The 20,319-nt window shown below is 45.3% G+C and overlaps 1 protein-coding gene across 1 annotated transcript in view; it reads right to left on the bottom strand.

Moving 5' to 3' along the window:
* Positions 1 to 238: 238 nt before the first annotated feature.
* CACNA1E (calcium voltage-gated channel subunit alpha1 E) overlaps positions 239 to 20,319 on the bottom strand; it is a 1,399,715-nt gene continuing 1,379,634 nt past the window's right edge. The window contains exon 47 of the mRNA XM_085601759.1: positions 239 to 6,155. Within this exon, the coding sequence (XP_085457885.1) occupies positions 5,616 to 6,155 (540 nt within the window). The 3' untranslated portion in view covers positions 239 to 5,615. The remainder of the gene's footprint in view (positions 6,156 to 20,319) is intronic.

Below are 20,319 nucleotides of genomic sequence, written 5' to 3' on the forward strand. Positions count from 1 at the left end.
GAAAGATGAAGGGACAAAATAGAATTTGCAGGCTGAATGAGTCAAGAAGGCTAACAGAAATAGGAAAATGGAGAGGTAAGGACAGGAAGATGTCAAGAAAGGTACTAACTGAAGCTAGCCACAATAATGGGGACAAAACCTGAAGGACGAGAGGGAGTGAAAGAAAATGATGAAGAAAATCAGAAGCAAGTTAAGCACGAAGAGATTTGAAGGAAAATGGAAAGTAACTGCAAAATATAGACATGGCAAATGGAAGGAGAAGAAATGAGGCAAAGTAGAGAATAAGACAGAGACAAGAAGGTGATGATGGATTTAGGGGTTCAGAAGGAGTAAACAGAGAAATGGAAGGACATGAAAATATAGAAAAACGGTAAGCGAGAAAGAGAGGATGAGGTAGAAGTTGGGAGGAATGGTGCAAGAAGGTCTGACAGAGAGAGCAACGCGATGAAGTCAGTGTGAAAAACATAAAAAGTGCTGAAAAGACAGAAAAAGCTAAATTAACAAAAGGGTAAACCAGTGAGGAACGTAAAAGTCAGAAAAGAATAAAAGTGAGATATAGATGGATAGTAAAATCATAAGAGACTGAGAGGGTACTTGTCAAGCAAGTAGAGGAAACAAAGTGGGTGTGAGAGAGACATTAACCTTAGTTATTTCAAAATGTTTGCACAGTTATATATGTTTTTTTATTTTTATAAAACGATCCCAAGACCAACTTTAAAGGGGAAACAACCTTTACAATGCAGTCATTACATCGCACTACCTTTACAACTGTCATTACAACGCAACATCCTTTACATTGCATTTCATTAAAACGCAGTCATTGCATCGCATGTCACTACAACGCATGTCATTACAACGCATGTCACTACAATGCAGGCATTACATCGCATGTCATTATAATACATACCATTACAACGCATAGTACCCCTACACTATCAACACTTACGCTACTGTTGCACCCACTGGAGTTAGAATAGCAATTTTTACCCCAACACTATCCAACACTTACCCTACAGTTGCACCCACTGGAGTTAGAATAGTAAGTTTTACCCCTACACTATCCAACACTTACCTTAACAGCAATGTAATGGTATGCGTTGTAATGGTATAATGCGATGTAATGCGATGTAATGGAATGCGTTGTAAATGTAGTTTCTAAAAATGCATTGTAATGGCATGCAATGTAAAATAATGCGTTGTAATGGATTTTTGCGATATAAAAACTGCATTGTAATGTCATACATTCACTTTAAAGCTGTCCCACCAAAAAAATGTGTCTTTTCGCTAAGACCAATGTGCCCCCATGTACTTTTCTCCTTTAAAAGTCCACTGATTTACAATTTTAGCTAACGTTTTTGCTCCTCTTACTTCCCTTGACAAAACCTGTGATATGTTTTCTTTTTGGGAAGATATGAAACTGACTGAAATTACCACAAACAACTCAGAAAGTGTACTTAACCATTGTATATGACGTCCCCGGCTACTTTGCATCTCTGTAATGGATTTCAAAACGTTGTCATTTGAAATGTGACTTAGCCAGTACGCTGATTTGGGGGCGATGGGTGTAAGTGAGGAAATACTGATCTTTCAAAATCCAAATGGAGGTCTGTAGACATTTTAGCTTTAAGAAGTTAGCTCTCTTGTGCAAGCCACTGACATGCCCCTCAGTGTCCATTTCTAACATTTCTGGCAAACTATCCAATGCTCAAAAATTACTTCTGAGATTTTCACACAGTTCTTTCTGAAGTCTTTTTCAGAGCAATGCGTTATTTGTCATCTGTTTAGTAGCCTTATCTACTTTCACAAAAAGGTGGTCACTGATTGGAACCATGAATTTGCCTATTCCTTTCTAATAAAACATGAGACAAATAGCATTAATTCTGTATAATCTTTCATCGTCTGGAAGAAGGAGAGGGTCACCATGCCTGGGATATAGTTTAGAAAATCTGGTACTCAAAGTTGATGTTGAAGATGATGTTTGTCAAACTGGTTAAGTAGGAATGCTCACCAATGATGGAAATTGACTTGTTTTTGGGGTTAAAACCAATTTCAAAATTTCATGTGAGTCTACCATCAGTCCATCTCTTTTGCTGGCTAAGTCCATCCCTACGACCCAGTGTTTCCATGTCTTTTATCTTAGTCTTGTCACACTGCATGAACACTTTGATGTCTTTGGATAAAATGAGGTCTCCTGTAAGGGCCTCCAGAGTCATCTGCTCATCTGTTGGCATAACACGTTTGACTGCAAAGGGCAATGAGCACGACTTACTAGTCAGAGGCAGTAACCTGTCAAACACTGGCTCTCATACCAACAGTTATAAAGGCATATAGAGCGCTTGCTGGAATAAACTGATTTGGCTGGGTCAGTGGGTTTGGTGGCGTCTGAGTCACATAAAAAGGCAAAGTAAACGAATAATCCTGGGTTTACACCTCGCGCACCTATTTACTAACATCATTAATGATAAGCTATTATAGAATAAAAAGCCAGCACCATCATAGTCCTGAGTACATTGGACTATGGTAATGTTCTGCACATTTTCCTATAAAAGAAATACATTAACTAAGTTAAAGATGATATAAAGGAGCAGGTTTAAAACTGTAATTAGTTTAGTGAGACTTGACTAACTTCTTAACCTTATTACACCCTACAGCCCACCTTTTCAAAGTTCTTGGTAATTGTTATTTTACAGAGACAAGTTGTTATATGTAGCAAAAGACTCAGCAGTATTAATTATCACCGTGATATCAGTAGCTTGTGTACTTCCTTTGGTAATTGTTTAACTCCTTTTGCATGATTGTCTCTAATTATTGTGGGATGTGTTATAAAATCTATTTAGCAAAAAACAATTGATATTAAGGAACTAGACCTAGCTGAAGTAGCCATCACAGCCCTAAACCAAATATCATTGATAAAAGGACAATTTAGACAGCCACCTCTGTGGAACACAAAGAAATAGCCTCATCTATATGAATAAACATCTAGTAATACTATCCGAATACAACCTGAAAATGAACACATTACCCCAAATCATGGCTGGATATTTAAAAAGAATCTGCTTCAGAGGAAGACTAATGTAAAAAGCAAGGGCCCTGAAGACTGGACCACCCATCTCCATACTCAGATTATAAAGGGATCAGCTCAAATTCCGAGAGTTAAACTGGTGGTAATTTGTGAAGCCTTTAAGTGAATGAGACCTATCTTTAGGTTTTCCATGACCCTTATGTACATCACCTGAATGTAATTTCCCTGTAACACATATCCCTCTACTCTAAATTACAAAAAGCCCTTCAAGCACCCTGAAGCACCATCACAGTAGCATGGAATGGTGTGTACAAAACACCCTACATCAGGGGTATCCAGCTTTGGTACATTGGACCAGAGTGCCAACAGGTTTACAAAACATCCAAATGAGATACGTTTCCATAAAATTCATCCGAATAGTAATTATTTAGATTCAATGGTTATTCTAAAACTCTGTACTCGATTTCTCCTTCACAAACAAAGGATGGACACCTACGCAATGAACAAATAAATAAATATATGCAGTTTTTTATAGATATACATATTTCATACCACCAGGTAGTTAATCTTCGATAAAACTTTTGACAAATAGGATTTGAGGCTCTAGGAACGAACATGAATTGCCTTGAATCTCACTGTTTGCCAAGAGGGGAAGAGAGGATTAAGATTTGAAGTGTCCTAGTTCCACAACTAACAATTTACCTACACCATATCTCCTCCACTTGTGGGTAAGAGAAACATGAATGCCACCTACATTGTGACTACCTAATTCATTGTGCTGTATCTCCGCATAAAATGGGAAGAACTACACATCTAGAATATCTGAGCTTCATTGCCTAGTGCTGCATTTCCAACTGGCCTCATCAGCGATATTTCAATTATGACTGTCACTCAAGCGGACAGTAGAAACATGATTCAGCAAGCATTCATAGGATATTCATTCAACAATGTATGGATGCAAACACAGCATTAATACTAAATGAAGGTGGGGGTAACTATGATAAATCCAATGATGTCCCGGAGAAGCCTGGGCTTGAGGACTGAGTTTAGCCTGACCTTTGACTTATTTTTACCCGGACCTACCCACTTTATAGAGGTTCACTAAGATGTGCCTGACTCTCCTTCACCTTAATGACCCTTTAGATACAGCGGCATTCTATGAGTATCTTGAATAACACCAAGGCCAAGGTCATTCTACTTCTACCTTCAAACTATAAGTCAACATTCCAAACACTCCATATACTGAGAGTGCTTCTGCCTGGATTCTGGAAAAAACACATCTGAACAATCCAAACAATGCTGCAAAAAAGCAGCTTCATGAGCTAAGGAAAGTGAAGAACTTCATGGTAGGTCTGAGAAGATCACATGCCCTTCAATTCCCTTCCAATTGGTGCAATCCTGTGGCTGCCTTGAGACCCTCAGAACTAGAACATTGTTCCAACTTTAACCAATATCAAACTACCACAGCTTAGGGGTTCAGTGGAACCAAAACCACAAGGCCAACTGACTCAATTTGAAGGTAGAACCACTGTAAACTGATATTGTTTGATCGTCATCTGCTTGATTTGGCCAAAGAGGAATGAAGAACATATTAATAAATTGAAAAAGTCATAAATGTTGATTTTTGCCAGGGCACTGGTACCGTATACAGCTCTTTGAAATCGAGTGTTGTTTGCTCATATGTGAGCATTGGCATTTACAGAGACAGTTTATTAGAAAAAACAAGACCCGGGCGGGTGAGCCTCACACGCCTCAGTTACAAATATATACATAGAGCAAGAGGAGCGAGATGCAGGAGATCTCACTGTGGCAACGTAACTGCATGTATGGCATAAAAGTCAGAACCTGAGTGAGAACTCTGCAGTTTCCTCTCCCCGGCACCAGTCTCTTCCTGGTGCAGGACAGCTTCGATAGGGAGCCACTGCCCAGCAGCTTTCTTTCAGGGGCACACTAGTTGTATTGACACACATCCTTCTGATGCTCTCTTCCCAGCCAGCCAAGTGCTGAACCAACATAACTTCACTGCTACTTCTTGGTGCAGTTTTGGCACACGTTGGAATGAAAATAATTTTTAAACAGTCTAGGGAAACATTTTAGTTGAGCCCCAGGATGTCACCCCCTCCTCTAGCTCTGCCCCTTAATTTCTTGCCAAATTGCTCCTGAGTTCATTTCTTCTCTAATTCTATGTGCTTGCTGCCCGTCCTCACCTCACACTTCCATCCTCCCCACAGCACAGTCCCAGGATCATCGGCCAATGGCACCTTCAAAAGGGAACCTTCTGATGATGAGTAACCTAGACTTCCATTCTGTTAGTATTTGGAAAAACCAAGATCCTATTCATCTAATTCAGTAATTATTTCTGCATTTCAGTGTCCAACTGCAGCTTGATGACCCTGACCAAACTTTCCTCTTGTGAAAACTTGATGACCACTGTTTGTGCAAACAAGTCTAAGAGACCTCTCTTTTAGAATGTAGAGAGTGTTTATATCTCTGTAGTTTTCTTTTTGCACTGGGCCTTTTGTTTCAACCTGTGATTTCTGTTGGATTGTTCCAGACTTTGAGCAGAGCATGCATCGGAGGGGGGCAGTAGCCTCTAGCACTTGTCATCTTCATCTGTGTCGCTCAGTACACCACAGCCAGCCCCGGACATCATCTGAGTGGCACCTCCTCTCCTCCTTCGCCGGTAGTGGCCATTGGGCAGATGCCAACCATGCCGCATAGGGTTTGCTGATCCGATGGTGTTGGCTCTGCCCAGGCTTGTAGCTACAGCTGCCTCGAAGGTGAGTGTCTCCTCTTCTTCCCCACCACAGTCCGACCCCTGTAGCTCATCCTGGAGGGCCAGGTAAGGCTCTGATATATAGTGCGAGGGAGTAGAGTGCCGACTGACCTTCCCTTGCAGTGAGCTTGTAGATCCAGTTAGACCTGTGTCATCGAGATCCAGAACTTTGTCCGGAAGGGGAGACCCATCCTCATTGCCACTCAATGTGGGTGAGGTGTTGCCAGGACGCCGCACCATGGAAGCATATGAGATGAGTGGCCGAGGTTTTGGGGGTACTGGAGGGAGCTGCCGTCGACCTCTTCTTGGAGTGCTAGTGTCCGAAGGGATAGAGCTTTCACTCAAAGAACTGGTACCCTGCAAAGAAAAAGACAGAACCAATTATTTACTGAGTACTAATGTCAAAGAGGTGCATGTGTGCTCAAACTGTCTATTTATGAAAATCCCCCACCATGCACTCATTCGTTGTTATTCTGCCCGAAGATGGAACATGGAAATACTAATAAAAAACGTAGTTATAGTAGACAGCAATACACAGTGATACAGCAATTTAGACTGTGAAATCCATGCCACACTGGATAGACCTTCAAATGATCGGATGTGAACCTAGTAGAAAATTCAAGACAAGTGAGGCATAAATTGAATGTTTAATGTCTAAAATGGGAGAAGAAAGCGGAAGAGAGTCAAGCTTGCCTCATCTCCTTTTGTGGGACACATGTAATCAACTGAATGAGTAAGTTATTTATCTTTGGTAATACTCTGGATCTCGATACTCAAAATAAGTGCGCCTGCGCATTAGTAGGTGGCACCATGTGACTCTTTGTTGACGTCGTTCTGCTCAAGAAGTGACCAATGGAGCCGCATATAAATTCCACCCATGTTCTCTGACGTCAGTTTCTTTCATTTACTTGTCTGCGTCCTCAGATGTGAAACCCATCTGCGACTCAAAAGAACCAGTGTGCAGATTCCTAAATTTGGATCTTTTTAGATAGAAGGTCAAATTACAGAATGTTGAGGTGGGAGGTCAGTGAGGATTCTGCATTTAGACAGAGAGTCCACATGAAAGAGTATTACGAAAGGTAAGTAACTTGTTCTGATGGATACTTTTAACTGCACATTCCTCACCTTGTGAAGAGACACCAAAGCAGTACCTCCAAGTGGTAGATCTGTGAAATTGCTACAACTAAAATGTCCCAGAGGACCTAGAAGGCAAAATGCCCATCTTGACTGACTTGGTTGTTGTGCCAGTATTGCTTCATGTGTGTGTGTGCACTGCTGCCATGTAGCTGCCTGACATATATCCAGGACAGGCACTCCACATGCTGGCACAATGGCGATCACCTTAGCCCTGCAGATCTTTTAGAAGCTGCTTCTTGTATAGCAGATTTTAATGCAGAGGACTATCTAACAAGAGATAGTCTATTTGTGTATCCTACGTCACCCGAGATAACCCCACAAAGAGATGATCGTCTGCTCCTATGTAACGTGTTGCAATCAGTGTAAAGGTTGAGTGCCCTCTTGGGGTCCAAGTGATGGAGTCTCTCTTTTTTTTTAGGCTTTGCTAATTTTTATTGACGCCTTTTAAAAAATGTTTCAATTCATAAACTGTTGGCTGTGCATAAACAATCATCACAGTAATCAGTAATAGAGTACATTGCATATCGAGTAGGGTTGCATTTTTGGCACCTGATGTACATTATGAGACAGAGAGCCACTCAGGTTACAATTTCAAATTATGAACACGGGGTGGTGAGTCAACATCTTCATTTCTTCAAGCTAATTACACGATTCACTTAAATACCTGATCGGCATCCTAATTACAATCGGGCAAGACAATGGATTAAGACAGTGTGTATTGCAGAGTGACTTATTGTCTTGGTGAGGAATGCCCTGTCTCCGTGATAGGGGCGGTGTCTCTGCAGAGATGAAAGGAGGTAAAGGGTTCCCAGATGTCGCGGGGTGAACCTTCATTGGCATTGAGTCCCAGTATGCGGAGAGTTGTTCATGACAGTATACAATGTTTGCAATCCAATCTTGGATTTAGGGGCCTGTGTCCCACCCCAGTGGATTGCAATTCTACAGTTCGCGAGGAGAAGCATCAAGTAGACTAGTCTGCGAAGCTCGCACAGCACATCCTTCACATAACTAAGTAGTCCAGTGAGTGGGGAGAGGGTAATTGTCGTATTGGTGACATCCTCTATCGTATGAAAGACTTTGGTCCAAAGAGCAGCAACCGCCGGGCAATGCCACGCAAGGTGTATGAAATCTAAATGGGGCGTGTGGCAGCATTGGTAGTGAGAATCGGAGGAGATTCCCATCCGTAGTAGTTGTATGGGCATGCAGTATAGTCGGTGTAAAAATGTGAAATGGATGAAGTGGAGTCGGTAGTTGAGGGATAGAAATTCGAGTTGAGTACTGCAGAAGGACCATTAAGCATCAGTCAAGGCAATTGCAAGGTTTGCACTCAAGGCCTCTCGCGCATTTGAGGTAGTCACTGGAGTGGATGAAGGCGTTTTATCAGCCTGCGCTATGAACCTGTTGTGTATATGCTCCAGTGCCGTGAGTGTCTGTGGGGGAGTAGGGAAGGTTTCATGAATTGTGTGATATGTGGCTCGCAGCTGGAAATATAGTAAGGTGTCCAGCAATGCCAACGCAGAGGTCTTAGTGGTTCCCAGAGGGGCAAGGAAGTAGTTGTCAGGATAGAGCCCTGCAAATGAGTGGATGCCTAGCCTACCTGCGCAACCAATTGTTCCTTTATCCTGTAGAGGTGGCAGTGTATAGCTGTGGATTACCTGCACGCTTCCCGAATCCAGCCCATGCCCAGCAAACGCATTGCGTAGTGTCAATCTCGGGTCCTGGCTGCTTGTAAGGAACAGAGCCGTGGTTAGTGGCCAGGGGGAGGCTCTGTCCAGTTCAATTGCAATGTGGGGTTGGAATGGTGTGAGGTGGATCCAGTAATGCAGGAAGTGGGCCTGGGCGCACATTGGAAATAGATGCCGGTCTGCGGCGCCCATCGCACCCTGTGATTGTGGTAATGTAAGCGGTTCATATGTGGCACGGGTTTGTTGGGCAGCCCACACCAGTGATATCAAATTAGATCATAGCCGCTGGAAAAAGCTGACAGAAAGAGGGATTGGAACATGCACAAATAGATAAAAGACATTTGGGTAACACAACCATTTTTGCTATAGCGATGCGGCCTGCCATGGAGTGAGGTAGTTTAGACCACATCGGAATGCAGTCCTCCAGCCAGTCCACGGCTCAACCATAGTTGGACCACCACAGCTCTTCAGGATTTCTGCTAACACAGATGCCTAGATATTTGATTGGGCTGGAAGCCCATTGCAGTGGATATTCGAGGGGAAGGGAGAGGTTGCTTCCGTCAAGGGGAAGAGCACATTCTTGGCCCACTTTACCTGTATGCAAGAGTGGGTGCCAAATCTCACGACATCACAAAATAGAGGTGCCAATTTGGCCTGGGGGTCTTCCACATAAAGTGTGATGTCATCTGCATATAAGGAAATAACAAGATCCCGAGATGTGAAACCCAAGCTGCTGTGTGCATGGTGTTGACGGAGTTATGCAGCAAGAGACTCCATTGCGATGGCGGACAGCATGGGGGACATCGGGCATTCCTGTCTCGTGCCCCTAATGACTGGAAAAGGGTCAGAAATGAGCCAATTGAGACGCACGCGAGTGGTTGGTTGGGTGTATAGGAGCCGAGGCCCACCCTCTGTAACAGTGGAAAAAAGATACCCCCACTCCAATGAGTCAAACACTTTTGTGGCATACAGCAGAGCAGCTGCAGCTGAGATCTGTGGGTGCAAATGGTGCATTCCTGCACAAAAGAGTTTTTCGGAGATTGTGGGACGTCGACCTAGGGGGACAAAGCCGGATTGGTCAGGTTGTACCATCACAGGCAGCAGCAATTGCAGTCGATTTGCTAGAACTTTGGCAAATATTTTGTTGTAAGTGTTTATTAGGGACAGAGGGAGGCAAGAGTCACACTGATTGGCCGGCTTGTCAGGTTTAAGAAGAGTAACTATGTTGGCCTCACGCAAGAATGGAGCGAGGAACCCCGCCTCCAACACTTCCTGGTACATATTCAAGAGTTTGGAGGCTAGCAGCTGGGAATATTCCTTGTAGAAGGCCGCGGTCAGCCTTTCAAGGCCAGCTTTGTCGGGGGGAGAGGCAAGCTAAAAAGACCACCATAATCTGCAGAAGGTCAGAATGGGTAGAGCACGTATAACCTTCTGTGTCTAGAAGCTCGGGTATGTGGGCTGAGGCGTTAGGTTTTTTGGAGCAGACGATCTAGGGTTTTACCGGGGTGGTCCCCCTCCCCATATCTACAAGCTTGAGACTCCTTGCCCAGGTAATGAGTTTTGCATAGGGCCTCTTCCTGATATTCAGACATTTTGGCTTGAATGCCAGCCATTGTGACCGGATCATTTGAACAGAAGAGGTTTGACTCCAGGGCTGTGATATCAGCCTCTAGTCTCGCAAGCATTCCGCTAATATCTCTAAGAATACCATTCTGTTTGGAAATGCATATACCTCTAATTGACTGCTTTGAATGCTTCCCATAGAACGGAGGGCGAACTGACCAAACCAGTATTTAGCTCAAAATACTCCAGGATAGCCCACAAATTTCCTCTCTAAAAGCTGTGTCTCGCAGGGCGCCCTGTGGCAGATGCCAAGAAAATGCACAGGGGAGAGGCATTTGAATGATCAGCTGCACCGGGGCGTGGTCAGAAACGGTGTGAGGGAGATGGGTGAGAGCAGACATCTACTGCTGCACATCCCTGGTAGTTAGCCAGATATCAATTCTGGACCATGCCTTGTGCTGTAGGGATAAGTAGGTGCCTTTATGGACCTCACGGTATGCAGCTCGCCAAACGTCTATATGATGATTGTCTGAGATTAATGTGTGTAGTGTTTTGGCCACATGAGGGTGGGGGCACCCAGAGCTGCCTACTCTGTTGAGTGAGTCATCTAAAGGGACTTTAAAGTTGCTACTCCTGAGCACTGTCTGGAGACCGATATCAGCGATTAAATGCCATATCTTTACAAAAAATGGGGGTCGTCAATGTTAGGTCCGTAAATGGCAGCCAGTGTTACAGGGTGATTATATAATGTACCTGTCAATATGACGTAGTGGCCGTCTTTGTCGTTAGGACAGTGAGAAGTTTTCCATGCGAAGCACTTCCGTATGAGGATGCTGCCCCCCCCGGCATAGTTAGAATAGGTTGAGGACTAGGTCGCACCCCATCCCTGAGTGAACAAACTGGGAAGAGGGTTTCTTGAAGGAGACAAATGTCAATTTTGTGCCTGACTTAGGTAAGCGTGTATCAATCGGACTTTTCGGCCATTACTTAGCCAACTCACATTCCACATACGACAGGTGACCATGGACATCTTATTCAGGATTAGAATGAGGAGAAAAGGGCGTGATCTGAGTGGCATGTGTTGTGCTGAAAAGGTGTGCTGTACCAGTGCCAAGTGCATAAAAATGTCAAATAGTATTTTGTCTATGCAGAATTTCTAACCAACAACTTTTTTAACTCTCTGAACCACCCCGGCCGAACACCAACATCACTTAAACATACCCTGTCCCGCCCTCCACCCACACCAACCCCCAATTAGGTTGTGATACCCCTCCCCCTACCCTTGGAAACTGGGAATTATCCTGTGGGGCAGTGGAAACGTCGAACTGACTACCCGCCAATGATGCTGGGTGGCCAAGCTTTGAGAACTGTCTGGGCCTTCCACTCATGGCAAATCTAAAAGAGAAACATGCTCATGCACGCAGGCGTAACTAAATGAAAACATTTTGACTTTTGTGGAATATTTTAGCTAGGATATACTTAGCATGTCTGTAGACCAACCAGCATCTCCAGAGTGCAGCGACAAGATGCATACGCTATAGAAGACCATGGAAGACAAGAGATTATCAGACATTATCACTTAGCTGTGCCTCGGCTGAGGAGCGTGGCAAGATCGCCGGAGACCAGGTAGGTTTGGACTTTTGTTTGGCAAATTTTAGAGCTTGTTTTGCATCGGGAAATAACGTATCTTACCCTCCTACGTAATCTTGAGTTTTGCCGGGTATAAGATGGCATATTGTACACCCACCTGCTGCAGCACTCGTTTGGCAGGTAGGAAATGCAGGCCAGCCTGAGGACCGTGTCATTGTCCCTGTAGTTTAACAGGTGAGCTACAATGGGACAGAGGGGGCCCAGGTGGAGTCCTGGGACAAAGCAACCTGTGGGCCCTTTTGACGATGAATATCGGAGACATTTGCACTCCAAAGATGTCCTTTAGGAAAGTTTCAACAAAGTCCTTCATTTTAGAGATCACAGTGGTTTCCGGCACACACACAACGTGAATGTTGTTGCGCCTTGAACGGGCTTCGAGTTCCTAATTTTTGGCCTTTATGAGCTCCAGCACTCTATCCATGCGCAGGAGCTGTTCCATTGCAACAGTCATCAGCATCTGAAACATGAGTTTCCAACTGATCAAGCCTGGTGTAGTGCATGTCTACTTGCTTCTTAACATGGTTCAGGAGCGAGGTGAGTAGATCTAGTTTGGAATCGATTGTTTTCAAGCCTGATTTGACCTCCATGAGAATATCCCTTAGGTCTATCTCCTACTCATCAGAATCTTCCGTTCGAAGAGGGCCAGCCCAACCATCCTTGGTGTGGCCAGCCTGCCGAGTAGCACGCCGCTTCTCAAATGAAAGCTTGGTCCGTTGGCAAGCAGCCCCCCAGGGTACCTCGTTGTGCACGCAACTGAGGGTAGCAGTGAGCAGGCCAGTCCTCCACGTGAGGGCAGGACACCCCAAGCAAGGCCGGAGGGGTGACGGTAAAGAAGGCACAGTTCAAGGTGATCAGGGGTATGCCAGTGGTGCCCACAGATAAGCACTGCCGGATATCACCCCCCACAGAATCTTGTAGTCCCAGACTGGGCGACGCAATAGGCAGAGGCAGTAGGCAGAGGAAGTAGGCCGCATGCCCAGCCACCCCAAAGACAAAGCACGGTCCAGCTGTCCGGTTTGCACTGTGGCCTCTGCAAGAAGTAGGTCAAGTGGAGGGGGCTGTACCACCGAGGGTCCGACAGCATTGGGTCGATGAAGCAGACCACTCCTCCACAACATGTGCAGTAGATTCAGGTGTGCGTGGCACCCCACTCATCTGTCCCCCACAGCCGCAGCTCCCGGATCCCCACCAGCTCAGCGAGAGTCCTCTCCATGATCCAGGAGAGCCAGGGTGAAGAGCCGTCTCCTCCGGCGGGGGCCAGATCCACTCATCGCAGCCAATGGTGAGCTGAGCAGCTCGGCCTCAGGGTAGACACGGTTCCGGTGTCAGCTGCACCGCAGGTAGGCCGCAGTCACGTCTTGCCGCCATACACCCACATGGCAGGGAGCTGAGGTACACTCGACCCGCTGTACCACAGGTGCGGGGTAACTGGACTCTGCGTAAAGATGCCACTGGAAGACTTCAGGATGTATATTTAATATAGGATTAGTGGCTCGGCTGGCCAAGCTCGCTTACAGATCGGCCATCTAACTGCACGGCAAGACCACGCCCCATAGTCTCTCTTCCCCTTTCAGGTGATGAGGTGGAGCAAAGATGGTTGCAGCCATGGCAGGTAAGAGCGGTGGGGCCAGGTGAGTGGGGATTTCGACAGACGAGGGAAATTTAATTTCCCCTCACTGTCTGTCGAATCCCCTCCCAACCTGACCACACCACCCCACCGTTCTTACCTGCACGGGCCACTGCTGGATGGTCAAAAGGCATGCTCATTAAGGACACCTGGATGCCCTGGGAGAAGCCTATGAACCTCTCCCATGCATGGGGGCAGAGCACCTCTCTCATTCCCAGGTAATACATGGTGTCTACGCCTGAAAGGATGACTCATTTGGCCGCATCCTGACTATTCTGAATGATTTGATCTAAGAAGGTACGTACGTCATCTGGGACCGGCGTTGAGATCACACGGACCATGTCACAAAGTTTGTGGGGGTAGCGACCGAGTAGAAAGCTTGTATTAACTGATATCAAAGCAAGGCTGGCAGAAGAGAACATTTGTTTACCAAAGGTATCCACACATTTAAACTCTATCAAGAGGAGTGGTTGGGAAGGCATTAGGGTTTACTCCAATAGTGGAAGCTTATACCACCAAGCTTTCACAGCCTGGATGATGAGTTAAAAAAATCTGGGTCACCTTAGGCAAGTCTATGGTGGTGGGTGACTTGTTGGTTGACTAGAGCAGGCAGAGCAGGGTTTAGTCAAGTGACCAACAGTGTGTCAGTTAGGGCCTTATTGAGAGGCAAAAGAGGTTCGATCCATGCCTGGCCAGGCTGTTGGACCTCTGTCAGCATGTTTGTTTTTAACTTTATAGTAGGAATGTAGAGGTTAAGAACCACAGAAACCCTGATAATCATAGTGGAGAAAGATTACTTTCTCCTGTTGCTGGACTGGGCGAAACCAACCCATTACCAGGTAGGGGTCCAACCCATTGGCATCCTGCTCTTCCAAGTACCAGTTGTCCTCATCATAGGGAGAGGCAAAGTCTTCCCCATCCCCGCCACTGTTGTATCCATATGGTTGGCTCTGGTCTGATTCAAAGCCAAATGCTTGTGTAAAGTGTGTGCGTGACTAGGCTGGAGTGGAAATGTATCTGAGTCTGATGAATTCATTGTTGGCTGTGGCACATATTTATCTGAACATGGTCTCAGTTGAGATGAAGCTTACTCGGAGTCGCATATGATAATGGGTTGCGACTCCTCCTCCAGAGCTGGCAGTGTCAGTGCCAGTGTCGATGTTCGAGGAGCTCCTGCTAATTTTTGCACCAGGTCTACAACTGGTACCATTGCCAGTACAGAATATGAACTGGATGTAAGGGATACAGATGAAACTAAGGATGAACATACCAGCAGTTCCCAACTGGAGGACCCTGCAGATCCTTGTGACATGAGGGTGGACCAGAGGGAGCCAGAAGCATGCCAACGATGCGGAGCATGGCCTCTCGAAAGGCTTCTACCTGTTGCGATGTCCCCAATGGACCCACAAACTTGCAGTGTATCAAAACCAAGGATGGAATAGACTTCTCAGTAGAACAAGAGTAAGACCTGGAGGCTCGGTGATGTGCTTGCACCTATTCTGGAGAGTGAGTGACGTGAGAAGGGACCAAGTCCCACTTGACTTCTTATGTTTCTTCTTTGACTTACCCAAAGACTTCGACAGGATAGAAGAACCGTAAATGGAACAACTTCCGAAGAGTGAGAAAGTCTACGCTTTCTACTTTGACTTGGAGCATGACCAGAATAGAGACTTACAGTTCTTTGCCATGTACAGCTTTGCTTTACATTCGAGGATGGCTGTAGGATTCATCTGGGTGCAGTCATCACAGGCCTTGAAGTTGTGCATAAAACCCAGGTACCAGAGGCATACCTCATGGGTATCTGTCATAGTCATCACTTTAAGACAGTCCTTACAAGGTTTAAACCCTCTACATTTAGAGAGCGACATGTCACCTGCATACAGGAAATTTTCAGTAGAAAATGTCTTTACAGAGTCAAGAAAGAAGGAGCAGAGTTCTGGATGCCCCATGGGTATCGCTTATATGTGGCTCCATTTGTGACTTTTGGGAGATAATGACATTGGCGCAGAGTCAAATGGCACTACCTACCAGCACGCAGGAGTCTCAAGATGAGGAATCTGCAATTAGAAGTATTAATCAGAAACTTCTCTGTGATTGATATGCAGTGAAATATCTATATAAGTGATGTTGGTACATAATTGGGGATATCTTCAGATGTATGTGTGTGTGTGCCAAACTGGGTACATCTCAATTGTATAAATATGTTTGTCAACTGAAAAGATCATTAATTGTTGGGGCATGTGCATTCTTGGGGGCCTGGTGATGCTGGCGTGTTTATGTGTGTGCATTTTCAGTATGTCTATATCTGTGGGTCTCTCTCAGCTACTCCATTGCTGTGATGTGTATTTGAACTTGAAACATCTATCAAGGATGGTTATGTGTGCCAAACTGAATGTATTTTCCATTTGATGGCTACATGTGTAAGATTGGAGACATCCCCAATCATAGGTTGTGTGTGCCACAGTGGAGACATTTTAAATTGGTAGTTTGTGTGCTGAAAGAAAAAGTTACTTACCTGCGGTAACAATCTTCCTGGTAGATATTCAATCTACCTGCAGATGTCATACCTGGAGAATAAATCCAAACTCCAGACTGGAATCGGAAACTTCACAGCTCATACATTGCCAGTAAGGATGCTGGCTTTGGGTCTGCATCTAAAGTGGCATAAGGTGATGCTGTTGAAGCCATATGGCGTACAATTCCCTGGCGTAGCGACACCAGCTTCCATCTAGTTTTCTCCCCATGCTTCGGGGCAAGTGGATGGAAAGATATTGAGACAGTTGTGCAGTGCCAAAAGAAATTAGACGTCTTAATAACGTTCTCTATAACACTTCTATCAAATGGGGAGGTGGGTAGGTTAGTGAGGCAGACAGAGTACCCACCAGAAACATCATTATTGCAAGTAACTAACTTTTTCTTCTGATGGATGCTTCCACCTGCAGATTCCTCACCTGTAGAACAGATTCCAAAGCAATGACCTGCCCAGAAAGAGGGTTGAATGATGGTTGACCAGAAAACATACAGGATAGACCCGGCTGTCCTGCATACCTCAGAATCCAAACTGTAATGTTTGGCAAAGGTGTGCGGAGGTGTTGCTGCTTTGCATATCTCTGCTATTGGTAGTCACCTGGCTAGAGTTAAAGTGGTTGATTTGGCTCTTTGTGGAATGGTGGAATGAGGGTCTGATTCCTTCCAGAAAGCCTTTCTTGGCCAAACCATTGCAGGTCTTAATACAGAGGATTACCCATTAGGATAGAGTCCTCTTCAGAACAGCTTTCGCTTTCTTGGCACCACAATAGCCACAAAGAAGTGGTCATCCCATCATATTTCCTTGGTAAGATCAAGGTATTAGTTGCATGCCCACCTATAGTTCAATGTATGCAACCTCTCCTCCTCCTTCTGGGGATGTGGTGGGAGATAAAAGGATGGAAGGGTTATGGACTGACTTTGGTGGAAGGGAGCCACCACTTTCAGCAGTCCCAATTTGTCAGGATAAATTGAGGTGAATGGCGGACAAGAGCTGAGAGCCAACAACTCACATAACCATCTGGCAAAAGTAAAGGGTACTAAAAATACTGTTTTTAATATTAACATTCTTAAATGGCAACTATGCAGGAGCTCAAACAGAGCCCCAAAAGAAAAGTTACAACAAGGTTGAGATCCCACTGAGGGACAACAAAATGAGTTAAAGGATACAGATTTGTTAATCCCTTCAGGAAAAATCTTCACAATTAGAGATTTGAACAAGAAAGCCTGGTCTGAAAAATAGAGGAACACTGACAATCTCAATCTCCAGACATGCAGGTGAAGGCCTCAGGGACTGGGGTGCAGACCCACCCCCCCAACTGGGATAGAGGATCTGGTCTGATGGCAACTTCAGAGGGGACATATGAAGCTCTGACACTCTCCTTGGTCGATCAGGGGTAATGAGAATGACTGGGGCCCTGTCTTGGTGAATCTGCCTCAGAACTTGAGAAATAAAGGGTATGGGGAAGCGCATAATGCAGCTGAAAGTTCCACTTCAACTGAAAGGCATCCCCCAAGGCTTCCCTCAACAGATACTGGAAAGCACAGAACTGCTGGCATTGAGAATTTTCTGAGGAGGCAAAGATTTCCACTTGATTTGCACTAGGTGAAGATGCCCTGGACTACGTCTGGTACGAAAAGCCACTTGTGATTGGCAAGATAACGCAGACTCAGTCTGTTGGCTCTGAGATTCAGAGAATGCACTAGGTGATCGGTGATTAACAGACACAGCAGGTGAGATCTTACTGACCCTTGCTTGTTGACATGCCACACCGCTGTCATGTTTATCGTCAAGACCTTGACAGACCGACTTTGGATAGAGGGGAGGAAGATCTTGTACGCCTGCCGAATTACCCTCAGTTTTAACAGGCTCATGTGGAGAGCATGCTCTTACAGAGATCAGAGGCCTCTGATCTTCAGATCCTCCACATGAGCTCCCCACCGAGAGATGGAAGCATTCGTCATTACCAAAGTCACAGCTGGAGAAGGAGCAACGGCCATCCGCTAATTAGGTTTGTCTTGTCCCCCACCAATCTACCTCCACTGCTGCACTGGGGGAGATTATGATGGAGTCCAAAATGTCTCCTTGCTGCCATTGTATGTGAAGGCAGCAATGCAGATCTTTCATGTTCCACCATGCATATAAGACTAGAAGAACGCAGGAAGCAAGTACACCCCACTCTCAAAACTAGAACTCTTGCTGGAAATATGGGACCATTTCTAAGATGTGGGTTATTCTCTGAGGTGATGTATAGGCACAGAGAGTGTGGTATACAGCACTGACACTCTGAACCAGTGACACTGGGATGATGTCAGATGAGTTTTGAGATAATTGATCTAAAAGTCTAGGTCGAAGGATAGGGATACTATTGACTGCAAATGGTGAATCATTACCTCTAGTGACCTAGCTTTGATTAGCCAGGCATACAGGTATGTAGGTATGTATCAGGTGAGCTGCAGCCACCGCCAATACCTTCATGGAGACTAGTGGCAAAGATGTTAGGCCAAACGAGGGCTTGTGGCGAAGATGTTAATCCAAACGAGGACTTTGTAAATTGGTGGTGCTTGGAAACCACCACAGAGTGCAAGTGCAACCATAGGATACAGATATGGAAGTTTGTATCCTGCAGGTCCAGTGACACCATTCAGTCTCCAACTTCCAACAACAGAAAAACATGAGCTAGGGTCTTGATCTTCTGTTATTGAGGTGATGGTTCAAGGCTCTAAGGTCTAAGATCGGAAAGAGACCTCTGTCATTTTTGGGGACAAGGAAGTGTGAGGAGTAATATCTTTGGCTCTGTTATGTTCCGGTACTAACTCCACAGTTACTCTCTGTAGGAGTGCTGCCAATTCTTGTTGCAGTATTGCAAGGTGATCCGGGATGATGAAGGAAGGCTGGGGGTATGGGTCAGAGCCTGAAGGAAGGGGTTGTGTAACCACTTCCTATGATCTGTAGGACCCAGTGGTCCGAAGTAATGGCCTTCAAGGTCGGTAGAAAGGAGAACACCTGCCCTCCCACAGGCTCTGTGTTCTCTGTGTGAGTTTGGGGGAGCAAACTTGTTCTGCTTCCCTGGGGGTGAGAGGGAGATGGATGAGGATAAGGAGGTGGAAGAAGGTTGCTGGGTGAATCCGTGGTCCTTTCTTCTGGCTCTTCTTCTATACTGTTTGACCAGTGGGTCCTCTTAAAAAACCACAAAACGCCAAAGTTGGTGGCAATCCCTGGAAAAATTTACTAACTGGAGTCCCAAGAGAGGGCAGTCTCTTTACTGGTTTTAAAATGCTTCAGTGTGAAATTCATCTTACCTCCAAACAGCATAAGTCCGTCTACCATTAAACTAGCTCAGATATCAGAGGAGAAGTTTGACATGAGTAGCCAAGCATGCCTGCAAATTGAGGCAGAGGTACCCATGGCTAGGACTACGGAGTTGGTGGTAACCAGTCCAGATATTATGATATGGCGTGATGCATTATGGCCATCCTAAATTACCTCCTGAAAACAGGTTCTTATGTCTTCAGGTACATGAAGCACCCCTATCTGAGTCATATTCTACAAGTCATGGGTGTAGCGTACTAGAAGGCAGTTTGCATTCAGGAACTTCAAAGCCATGCTTCCTGAAGATAAGGTCTTTTTACCTCATGCTTCTGAGCACTTTGACTCGCTAGCCACCAGTTTAGTCAGGAAGGTCGTCACTGGCTGTCCAGATTAATGTGACACTTGTATGATCAAGTTCTCTGCCGAAGAAGGATACAAAAGGAGCAAATATTTCCAGTAGCAGGGCTGTAGTGGTAAGCTATCTGTCTATTAACTCATAGAGCAGAAGTGTATCTTTCTCATGCTGCTAGAACTGGGTCTAGGAGGCTTCTCTGAATGGCAGTAGAAGTTCTGCCATATGGGGCTGCTGGAAGCAGTTCTTCCATAGAACATTGAATTTAACCACCACTGTTGTAAGCTGCAATTCCAGCACTTCAGCTGCCTTTTTAATCACTGAGTGGAAGTCATGACCTCTGGTGAGGGTGGTCCAGCTGGGAAGTTTCATTTGCACTTCTGGGGAGGAGTCCAGTCAATTTGCGGATAACAAACCTAAAGATTTTTTACCAAGACCAATGGCATCCTCTTTGCTAAAGCATATAAATTCAAAGAGTCAGAGTTAGATCTGAACATTTCCTGAATTCTGTCTTTAAACATTTTCCTCCTGTAGCCTCGGCACCTCTGTCTGTGACCTTTGTTATGGCACGACTTTGTGAACTAACACTGATGGTGCCGTAGGTCTAGGCAGTGATGATATCGGTGATGGCAGCATTGGTGAGAGTGGTGGTGCAGGTAGATGTGGTG

The sequence above is a fragment of the Triturus cristatus genome, chromosome 4_2 (assembly GCF_964204655.1).
Source record: "Triturus cristatus chromosome 4_2, aTriCri1.1, whole genome shotgun sequence".
In the NCBI taxonomy this organism is placed as follows: Eukaryota; Metazoa; Chordata; class Amphibia; order Caudata; family Salamandridae; genus Triturus; species Triturus cristatus.